Raw genomic sequence first — 11,782 nt, 5'->3', positions numbered from 1 at the left:
ATCAAGGTCCCAATCATTTTAGCTGTTGACAGTTTAATTTGGGAAATTGGAGGCTCTGTTTTCTCCCTCTGGTCGACTGATAAGGGCTGAGTCGGCACTACTAAGACATCTCTTTTCTCACTTTCAAGTCCAGAGGCAGAGTTACACACCAACATAATGCTAGATCATGCACATACACACACACACACACACTTTTACAGGTGTGGTGAACTGCTGCATGTGTACTGTCCATACCAATAAACACAGTAATTTTTAATCACAAAAGAGAGCTGCAATAAAATTATTCAAACTAACCTGATTCAGCAAGAGGAAACTCAAACAACTAATCACCAAAGCTAGTGATCACTACAGTTGAAATACTGTATTTGAAGTCTATTAAAGAGCAGTAAAAATTAAGTTGACTGTCATGTAAAAATGACAAAAAATGCTTTAAGTCATTCCCACTGCTGCTCAGGGACTTACTCTGAAAAGAATTAAATCATCTCTGTTGTCTGGGCTGAGTAACCTCATGAAATGTAGTTTTCGCTGAAAGAAAATTTGGGTACGAGCCAGAAACCACAAACAAGTGAACAAGCCGGAGGGAAGACGCTCTGGTAGGAAGCGGAGGTGACGAGGAGAAACATAACACCATAGAAATGACTGAGCCGTGTGTGTGTGTGTGTGTCAGCGTGTCTACTGCATATGAAAATTGTACGTGCACGCTTACCCTGATGTAGGCGTCTTGGTGATGTCTGGCAAAGTACAACATGTTATCCAGAGCCAGCATGCCTGGAGGAATCTGGGTGAAATCCACAGCTGGATTCACATGGTTCTGAGAGAGACAGAGGAGGAGGTGGAGGAGGAGGAGGGTGAGACATTTATTTAAACACATACTACCAAATCTCTTTTTAAAGCTTTATTCTTTTGGGTATAATCCTCTGAACATGACGCTTTTCCCAGTAAATGAAAGTCACAGTACGAACAGTTCCCAAATGGGAGCAACTTGGGTTCAAGTTGACAGAAACAACGGTGATCAGATTTTTGATATAAATATTGCTAGATTCTGATTAGGTGCACTGAAGTATGTGAACAAAGCCACACACACTTCAAACCAGTGAGATAAGCACATGCAAAAACCAATGCAACTTAATGCAACAAACCACCAAATTTAAATCATCCTTTTCACAATGCCCATACCTGCTTTTTTTTTTTTTAAAACTCAGTTTCTGAGCTCAATTTGAATCTTTTTTCTTTTAAGCCGAAAAACTGTTCACTGTGATGGATGATCTGTCGCTGCAGTGAAAGCAACGTGCGATTTTCAGGTTTTCAGACAAATTGAAGGATTAAATTCTCATTTGTGGGCACAGACAATTCTGCCACATCTGAGGAAAAAACTCTCTAAAAGTCAGTGAATTATCTAAAAATGCACTTTCATCAAGTTTGTTTGTCTTATTTGATGAAAAGTTGACGAAACACATATTTTGTTTTATTGGACAGTGACACTTTTTTCAAGCAAGGTTCAAAGCCTCTCCAAGTTGGCTGCCTGGAAGCTACAGTATTAAAATAACATCCTAAAAACTTACATTATGCTTTAGAAAATGGTCAGAAAAAAAACCAAAGTACACTGTGCATGATTTATAGTTTAGGCTAGCATCTACAATACACACACACCCCCCCCCTTCCCCATAACGGATAAATATTATATTGGACATGCTGATAGAGACTGCCTGTGCTGTCGCAGTCCATCACACTTAATTCCTCCCAGATACTGCAGAAAATTTAGTTGACTAATGATTAAAACATTGGATACATATGCAAACGCATCATTCTGAAGCTCATCTTGAGTTTAAAAGGTGAGACAGGATGTTGAAGAGGAAAGTGACAGGAAGAGGAGGAAGGAAGGCGGAGGATGAAAGAGGAATGGAGGACACTGAGATCTGCTCATCAGTTTGGTAAGTCTGCCTGACAGGAAGCAGACTTATAGGCTTAAAACAGAAACAGACACTCAGGCACATGCATATCTTTAAAAAAAAAAAAATAAAAAAAAAAAAAAAGCCTCGCGCTCATATGGACCCATGAAAAATATTCCAGCATGTGCAACAATCCCCTCTTAAGGAACCTGAAGGCCCTAAAAGGCAAATAAATTATCTCAGCAGAGATAACGTCTATCTGGAGAGTTATAGCTTGTGGAGGTGTGTGTACACAGTATGTTTGTGTGTGTGTGTGTATGTGTGTGTGTGTGTGTGTGTGTGTGTGTGTGTGTGTGTGTGTGTGTGTGTGTGTGTGTGTGTGTGTGTGTGTGTGTGTAAGCTGTCTAGCATGGAAAGCAGTCTAAAGATTTTAGGGTGGGTTTTCTCCACACTAGTGGAGACAAGGCAGTCCAATTGGCCTTATCTTTACGGAACACACTGCAGTGGGAGTGTGGATGGGAAGAGCCCCGAAACAACTCTGGGCTTACACCAAACCACAGTGGGTTTAGTTCAAGTTCTTATGCTATAGTTAGACCACTGCATACAACATAAAGTCACAACACACACAAACACACACACACACACACACACACACACACACACACACACACACACACACACACACACACAATCTTAAGTGTAAGCAACAGTGTAAGCAACATACATTTAAAAAGCCTGAGGAAGAAACACAGTATATAATAAGATGGGTAAAAGCACATAGAGAAAAAACACACTTTCTCAGCCCATCTCTCCTGGCATGCCCAGACAGACACACACACACTTTGATCTGCAGATTCTGAAGTGAAGGACAATCATGTCCAATTAACAGCAGTCCCCCGTGGACAGACTGGCTCGTGTTTTCCTTTCTGATCTCAGTCTTGAGTCCTGTGTGTGTTCAGTTGTAGTAGTTTGAGGCACAGAACAAGCAGACTCACGGAGCCCTCTGACACACACACACACACGCACACGCACACGCACACGCACACGCACGCACACAAACTTACAATAAAGCCGAGCTTCTTGTAGTCGCGAGTGTACATGGACTTGCGTTTCTCGATGCTGCCGCTGTTGTTGGGCTCACACTCCACATCGAAGGCAATTCTCCGCAGCTCAAAGATGATGTCCCTCTGAGCCTGCACACGCAGAGAAGAATATTAAAGTGTTGCTCATAAATCCATCTGTCTTTTCTTCCATTCACCATTTTATAATTTAAGAATGCTTCAGCCTCATCTCCGTTGTCTGGGGTCTTGCAGTGCCCAAGGCAATCTGGCCAGCAGCCATGTCTCTCCACCGTTTTTATTACTTGGCCAAAGCTACAATAACTGTTTTTTGAAATCTGGCCGGATCAGGCCCAAACTTCCCACAAGCTGTTGAATAAAAGATTAATGATTTACTCCTGGCAGCTTAGAATGCTTGGCTGTTCTGTTGGGGGATCCCTCCATGAGATGTACCTGTTTTTTTTCTGTTTTTTTTTTTCTTATAAAAAGGTTTTTTTTTTAGGAACTGTTCTTTGTACACCTGCAGGGTCTGAGGTTACTTGAGCAATGTAGGCTATACTCCATTAGACAGGCATGTCCTGAATACTTATTATTTTGCCTGGACAACTTCTTGTTTTAAAAGTCTGGTGATATTCCATTATTTTTTCATTGTCAACAAATCCCATGAAAAGACAAAACCAATCAAACTGATTTCACTAACTGGAATTTTCTATGTAGCCAAAGTCTAATATGGTTTATTCCTCTGTGACATTTACCTCCACTCCAACTCCACAAGTTATTTCATCGTGGCGAACAGGAGTACGGTCATGCTGCAGAAAAAACTCACTAAAGCCCCAAATGTGTATAAATTCACTGCTGAAGATAGTCCCTGACAAATACACTATTTACTCCTGTCTGACTAGTGTTTGCTAAAAAATGCCACTGTGGCACTGCCTGGCCTGTTTTTAAAGATTAACGTCTTCAGTAGGAACAAATGAGCTTGGGGCTGAGAGCAATAGATAGTCTGGGCTAATCGGAAAATACTGACAGACGGACTAAAGCATTGTTGGCTTTGGTCTTTTCATGGGATTTGTTGATAGTAAAAAAAAACAAAAAAAAAACAGAATATCACCAGGCTTATTCTTTAAGTTGTTACGCACCATCTTACTTCCTGTTGTTGTGTAATTGATTGCTAATTTGATGGATCTAGATCACTTTTTCTCTTAATTCATTATTCATACAGTAACAGCTTTGTTTGCATTAGATTGTATAAGTGTATTATGGGTTTCAATAGGTTATGAAGCTCATGTAATTAACATAATATACAAACTCAGACAGGCGAAGGTCACACAACTCAGGTTGAACAGAGCTAATGGACATTAAGCATTGTACCAACTTCCATTTCTTTTTTCACTTTCATTCATCACCATTTCCTGTCTGCATCATTCAGTCCCCACCTGGTCCTGGGGATCCATCTTGGTCATCATGCGGTCCTCCAGCAGGTTGAAGGTGAGCACCTGCAGCACATACAGCTGGTGGGCCATCTCATCGTTGATGGGTGTGGGGCTCCGGATCACATTCTACATGGCATGAAGGACAAAGAGAGAAGGGAGAGGAGTGAGAGGAGGGGGAGGGGAGGGGAGGGAGGAAGAGCAGGACAGTAAGACAGAGGCGTTCGATGCGCAAGGAGAAGGTGAAGGAGAGGGGACGGGGTCAGAGAGGCGAGAGGTGGATTTTGGAGGAAGACGGTAAGAGATAACAAAGGAGAATAAGAGGATTTGGGAGTGAATGACGAGGATTAGAAAGCAGAAGTCAGATGAAGGAAGAGGAGAGGGAGAAATGAGATTTAACACAGGGGAGAGGATGAAAGAGAGAAAAGAGAACAGGTGCGAGAAAGGAAGTACAGTAGATAATAACCAGGGAGGTGAGACACAGGCAGAAGTGGCAGGTGTCATTTTCCTCTCTGATATCACACTGGTGCAGAGGCATAAACCCGAACAGAGAGAGAGAGAGAGAGAGCGAGAGAGGAAGAGAGAGAGACACACAGGAGAGGTAAGGAGGAGAGGGGCATTATTAAACTTACACTGAGAATGATGGAGCGCAGCTGTTTCTGGGCGAGAATATGGGCCATCTCCTACAGAGGGAGAAAGAAAAGGAGGGAGAAATAGAAATAGAGATAGAGAGCAAAAGACAGAATTTAGGAAGAGCAGGGAGAGAGTGAGAGGGATAAAGATGAGAAACAACAACATATCACCAGTACATAGGTTTTGGGTTCTCTATGATGGAAAGAAAATGGATGCGGGCAAAAACCAAAATAAAGTTGCCATTGCACACCGTTAAGTATGCAGTGACAGGCCGCAAAAAAACAAAACAAAACAAACAAGGAAGCCATCCCAAATAAGAACTTAATCTTAAAAAGGGATACTAAATGCACTAACTAATGTCGTCTACAGTGCAAACTACAAAGTGTGCTAATCAAGGGTGCACTTACTGTCAAGGGACAATTTAGGATGTCCACAATGTGCTCATCAAACTACCATATCGTGTGCAGTGAGGAAACAAAGTCAGAGACAGAGAGACAGACGGTGAGTGAGTGAATGTGGTAAAAAAAAAAAAAAAAAGAAAAAAAAGAGAGTCTGAGAGGAGGTTAAGAAAAAGATTCATTTTCTGTCAGCGGTGCAGCTTGTGGAAGGAGAAGGGTGGGGTGGGGGGGGTGGGGGGTGATGGAGTCAGCAGAAGGGTGAGGGAATGGGGGATCATAATAATAGCTTTACTGATGGCCGAGTCTGTACCACAAAGACAAACACACAAAAACCACTGTCATCTATCTAAGAACTAAAATGGTGTCATTAGCCCCTTGCATATCTTAAAATGTGTCATCTGCAACTTATCTGTGTATAAAAGAACTGACACGATGAACAGGCGCTGTCCACCAGCATCTCATTATAAAACCGACCTGCTATAAACCTATGTTACCACATATGCCTGCTCCTGAGCAAAAGAACGGCATTATTCACTTATCACCTAAAACAACCCAGTAAAAATTTGTTTAAAATTTCACCCAATCAACCTCACGAATCTGAATTTAACAGCCCATTACCAAATTGTCAACATTTTGCTAATTAAATCCCAGCAAACAAAAAAAAGAAGAAGAAAAAAAAAAAAGAGGCACTGCAACATCCGAGTGTGCTTGAATTTGTATGCAGTAGTGCTGCGGAGCTTATTTCTGCACAGCGCATCTTCAGTTTTGTATGCTGCATAGGAGAAAAAGCTGTGGGTTAGCATCATTCATTATTAATGTCAAAGCACATCCCTGGACCCTATGGTGCTGATGCAAGGGATCATGTGGTTAGCTACAGGGCAATCTGTGACATCGGTGAGGGAGCTAGTGAGAGATGAATGGAGAAATGAAAGCATGTTTAAGCTAAAACATCACTTCTGCAGAGAGGAAAGGAAAGAAAAATGATTTGTCGATACTTCACTACTAGATTTTACTGTTGCACTCCGCTGCAGATGTGTTATAGACACTGGTGCTTCTTAGACACCAAAAAGCACACACATACACACATAAATTAAGTGCACTGTTACAGGATCGCTGCATCATGAAATGACGTACAGTAGATTCAGTGGAGTGTGAAAGTGCTGCGTGTGCACGCCGTAGCCTCACCTGTCTCTTCTCCTCAGGAGCTTTGAGGAACAGAGCATTGATGACAGCAATGGTGTAGGTCTGAATGTCCTGATCAGTCCTGTCGTTAGAAAACAGCCCAAACAAGAATATTCATTATTGAAATAATAATCATAATCGTCTGCACACATGCTTTGCATTTATCACTGTGTGAATGATTCTGGTGGTTTAAAAAATAAAAAATGAATCGAAAATAATTAATGTTCACACACACACATCTACTGATACATCCACTTACCCCTGAAGATGTGGGATGAGCTGTCCAATGGTGATCTCTTGCGCCACCTTGTGGTACAGATCCTGACTGTTGAGCACCATGGACTCCAGGATGGCCAGGGAGCGCTGCAGCACTGCTGTGTCCATTGCCGACTTGTTCACGTAGCTCGCAATCTGATGGCACGACAACAACACAATTTACACATCTTAATGTAACCAGCACAGAAAGCTTCCAACCTTGTATTTATCACAGAGGGCGTCAAAGCCATTATGAGAGTGTTAAAGCAAAACTTTTCCAGTCAATACACAGTGGGAGAGCAGCATTAAGTCCGTCTTATCCCAGGCCTGTTACATGACTCATTTTCTTGGCTGACCTTCTTGATGAAGGCCACAGAGAAAGTGTCCCAGGAGACGATGCCGTGGTCCATCAGCTCCACGAAGGCCGTCAGAGTGAAGGACAGCAGGTCGCCAAAACTAAGAGACAACACACACACACAGACACACACAAAAACCATAGGAAACTTCTCTCTAGCAGATGGCTTGGAGCGGTGTTTAGCTGCAAAGCCCAGATGGCTTGGAACACAACGAGGAATGAGCGGTCAGCAGAGACAAAGAGAGAGGTGGTGGAGAGGAGGAGATGGGACAGAAGAACAGAAGTTCAATGCTGCAACCAGGCTTGCTGAAGAAAAAACAGAGACAGAGAGAGAGGAAGAAATGGGATGGAGGTGTGCAATGCAGCGCAGACAGACTGGCCATCAAGAAACAGCAGGGGCCGTCAGAAGGCCAGCAGGAGCCGAGCAGCACAGTGCGGCATTCAATCAGGACCAGAAAGCTACATTATAGAGTGAAGTCATGCAGTTACACAAATACCAGGAGAGATAAATCACTCTGCGAGAGTCACAGGAGGCCAAAGCAAGGGGAACACATTAAACGGCTGTTATATCCAAGACATATTACAGCTGGAAGTACTTAATGAGAGAATTTAGGAAGTTTTCACTAGCACACAACTCCCGATAAAATGAAACATTTCAAGTTATTCTTGCTGACTTGTGTTTAAAACTGCTTAATGAGTGCAAGTGTTTCAATGTATTGTGACTTGACAAATAGATTGGACAGTACTGACCTCTACTGCTCAAATCTGGCACTGCAGAACTGCCCTGCACTAAGGCTTTTACTGTGTTTTAAGCATCTTTTTAATCATGCTTCTACTGTTCTAGTTGAATTGTATAAATCCCAACTATGGTGCTATAATCTAACAAAGAAAGGTTCTAAAAAAAAAAAAAATTTTCTGCTGATGCTTTTTACCACTTTATAACACAGTTTAAAGATTGATTACAGAGATGAAAACCCTCTTTTGACCACGACTGAGTTATTCCTACACAAACAATGGATCAACAGAGAGCATCATGGGTCAGTGTTGCTGCATGGTAGGTGATTGACAAACAGTTAAATGGACAATTAGTAACCCACAGCTGAAGGACGAAGAGGCTTTTGCAGATGGCACTGGGCATTAGGGGACATACTCTGGTTAGCTACTTGATGCTACATGGAATAGCAGAATGCTGACATTAGTGGAAAGATTGTTTAAGGCAGATAGAGTAAAGAAACCTCGTTGATGGATTGATGATGTTCCTGTGGTGATAGAGGCTATCAGTTCATAATGTTGAAGAGAGAAAACTGGCTCACAGTGAGCCAGCGGAAAATCCCCTCACCCTGAGCAGCACCGATTTGTAAAGAAGACCAAGATTTATTTCAGGCTAAATATTGACTCGTACTGGAAGTAATGATACATGCAGCTGTACTAAACTTTTAATTGCAAAAACAGCAATTCATAGACGTCAATAGGTTTTTCTTGATTTAGTAGATTTTTAAAAATAAATCTTGGTCTTCTTTCTGTTTGTGTCGTACAATTAGGATGTTGTTTGATTCTGTTGCCCAAAACCACATGCAAAAAAAGTGATTTTGAAATGGTAGCCTGTGAGCGGCTGTGTTAATACATATAGTACATATACGTATATATTTCCCATAAGGCACTGGGGCCAGAGTCTTAATCATGCAGACTCGGCCAGCAGGTTAGGAAGAGCACAGAGCCAATGACGTTACCCGACCGGGGGGAGGGGGAAGGGGAGGGGCTTACCAGGGCTTCATAATCTTCTGTAGTTTCTGATAGCGCCTGCAAAGATTTGAGAAACTTTGGTGTCACAGGTGGGAAACAAACAACCAAACCTTAAAGTCTCAGCCAGCACAGAGAGGGGAACAACACACATCACGATCGGGTGACAAGTTAATATGAAAAACAATCTTCGAAAGAGAGGAGGTCCAGTCTATGACACATCATAAAAACACATTTCTTATTGTACAAATGAGACACAAGCAAAGTGGAATTAAATGTCAATATTTCATTGATTGACTTAAAATAAACACCTTTAACCAGTCGGTCTACTCAGACACTGAAAGCATGCCAAGCAGAAACAGTTGAAAAAGCAATTTGCTGCAAACCGTACTTACACACAGCAAGCTCAGGTAGAGACGTCAACACACAGAAATGATCAAACAACACTTTCATTTAACAAGAAGAAAAAACAAGTTTGGGACAGATGCAGTGTTTCCTTGCTTGAACTTTAACCTCAGATCTCTGCTGCTTTCTGCACATTATAATATGGCTGCACATATTATGAATAAAATGCTGCAGCAGTTAAATTACACGCAAATGAAGACACCATGGGATTAACAAAGGGAAAAAAAAGCTCAGCTGAAGACCATCAAACAGAACACACTGAACAGTTTCCACTGGGACTATTTCTTCAGTGGAAAGTAGCTCTGATGAAAACGATTGACGGTGTATAACTTCCTTCCTTTGTATTTCACGTGACAGCACAAGTCCCAGAGATTGATATCTCAAAACCTTGGCAAATACAACCAAACTGGCTGCATGGTTTGTTATCACAAGGACGTCAGTGAGAAAATGTGCTTTTTTTTTTTAAATTTGGGTGAACTTACCTTTTAAAACAACACATTAAATCCCTCTTCCCATCCTTTTTAAAATAAAAACAATCTTAATAATCCATCTGAAGTTGCACTGCACATTCTGAACTACATTAGGAATCTGTTGTTCCATGTTTCAGTCAGTAGAGAGCGATGTCTGCCGATTTGTGGAGCTCCTGTGGGCAAAAGCAGCAGCCGACCAGCTGATTTCCGTATGAACACAGTGCAACATCTATGGCAGATGCATTGCCTGCATTGAGCCTCTTGAATAATTACAGTTTACCAAATTGGCTGTCAGGCACACTCATAAGTGTGTGTGTGTTTGTGTGTGTGTGTCAGACACTGATACCTATGTGCCTGTATGTGTTTCATAAGATCCTTCTGTTGAGATGAAAATGCAGCAGAACCACTTGCTCTCTGTGACTGACACACACACACACACACACACACACACACACACACACACACACACACACACACACACACACACACACACACACACAGAGAGAGGCACAGACACAGGCCACTTTTAAACTCTCCAGTCCTGAATAACCGATGGGATGGTAATTTACATAAAAACATATTTAATGAAAAGAGCCAGGAGCTGAGTGGAGTCAGCGTCGGTGCAGCTGAGATGGCTCCTTGCAGTAAGATCAAACAGGGTCAAATATTTGCTAATTTGAACATTACATGCAAAAAAAAGAAAAAAGAAGAGAAAAGGCTTCAATGATTTTCTGTCAAATTTTGGAAGTGAGTGTAATGCTAGAGGCGCTGCTGTCTAATAAGCAGAAACAGGAGATCATTAAGTGGTTTCTGCGGAGGAAAAGATATTAAATACCTGACTGGGATGTGAACCTCTCTGTACCTACAAAACAATCAGGATCACCAAAAGAGAGGGCATACACTTTAAGAAGTTATTGATCAATTTCACAAACAGTAGAGTGTCTGTCAGTGTGCGGTTGTATCTTGCAGTGTTTGGCTTTTTGCTGCGCTGTAGTAAAAGCACATTTGACCTTGTGTGTGTGTGTGTGTCTGTGTGTTAACACCATGAGTGTGTCTTTGGAGCAAACTTCTCATGCAAGTAAACAACTCTTCATCCATCTTTTCTCTCACTGGGAAAAAGGGATGAATAATGAGAACTGCATGAGGCAGAAAACAAGAGCGTCCCGGATGGTTGGCTGCTGCTGCCCTCCCTGCCAGTTTGCATCGTATGCCAGCTTGTGTGCATGTGTGTGTGTTTGTGCGTGTTTTCACTCCGACTGTAACTCTGGGTTTTGACTCTGGTTGGCCAGCACCTTGCACTCACACAGTCTGCTACTGGCATGCCCATGCACATGCATGCGCATGCATACACACTCACACGCACACACTTCCCCCTGGCATCAGGGCTGAGAAATTCCACCTCAGCGAAAAATGCCCTCGCTTTAACCTTCAGTTGAGACAGTCTCAAGGGGCCTCCAACCTCCCTCAACATACACACACACACACACACACACACACACACACACACACACACACACACACACACACACACACACACACACACACACACACACACACAGACAGTTTTTGGATGTGCTGAACAGACAGAAGCCAGTGCAGCGCTCTCCTCTCAGTTGAGTGTAATATCACTCTCATGGTCAACAAAGACAAAGAGGAGCCCCTGGGCATGTACTACATACATAATAAAAGCTAAGTCTTCTCTTTTCAGCAGTAACACACTTGGATGACACCTTTAGAGTGCGTTAGGGGGTCACAGCTTTGCTGCAGCTCCTACACAAATAGCGACCCTAGCTGTGGCGTAGACGCCAGTGTAACTAATGTAGACTGTGCAGACACAGATATGTAATTTATATATTTACTAAGGTCAGGCTGCTAGTGTTTTATCCCACATATTTCTGCTGCTAGTAGATGATTTTCATAAGGAAGACGACAACAAGCGAGTTAAAGAATTTTCTCCTAATCAGAGC

The 11,782-nt window shown here is 42.3% G+C and overlaps 1 protein-coding gene across 3 annotated transcripts in view; it reads right to left on the bottom strand.

The window, feature by feature from the left end:
• The window catches only part of LOC111223159 (engulfment and cell motility protein 1), a 98,565-nt gene that overhangs the window by 47,145 nt on the left and 39,638 nt on the right, over window positions 1-11,782 (bottom strand). For 2 of the 3 annotated variants that reach the window (XM_022747191.1, XM_022747190.1), the window contains exons 7-14: window positions 8,965-9,000; window positions 7,202-7,301; window positions 6,850-7,001; window positions 6,594-6,672; window positions 5,010-5,060; window positions 4,384-4,506; window positions 2,954-3,082; window positions 707-811 (exon numbers count right to left, since the gene is read on the bottom strand). In XM_022747191.1, coding sequence (XP_022602912.1) covers window positions 707-811; window positions 2,954-3,082; window positions 4,384-4,506; window positions 5,010-5,060; window positions 6,594-6,672; window positions 6,850-7,001; window positions 7,202-7,301; window positions 8,965-9,000 — 775 coding nt within the window. The remainder of the gene's footprint in view (window positions 1-706; window positions 812-2,953; window positions 3,083-4,383; window positions 4,507-5,009; window positions 5,061-6,593; window positions 6,673-6,849; window positions 7,002-7,201; window positions 7,302-8,964; window positions 9,001-11,782) is intronic. The other variant, XM_022747192.1, reaches the window with a different exon arrangement.

This window comes from Seriola dumerili, unplaced genomic scaffold (genome assembly GCF_002260705.1).
Source record: "Seriola dumerili isolate Sdu_G_001 unplaced genomic scaffold, Sdu_1.0 BDQW01000110.1, whole genome shotgun sequence".
In the NCBI taxonomy this organism is placed as follows: Eukaryota; Metazoa; Chordata; class Actinopteri; order Carangiformes; family Carangidae; genus Seriola; species Seriola dumerili.
Note: the sequence above shows the minus strand (reverse complement) of the source record. Positions and strands in the feature narration are given on the sequence as shown.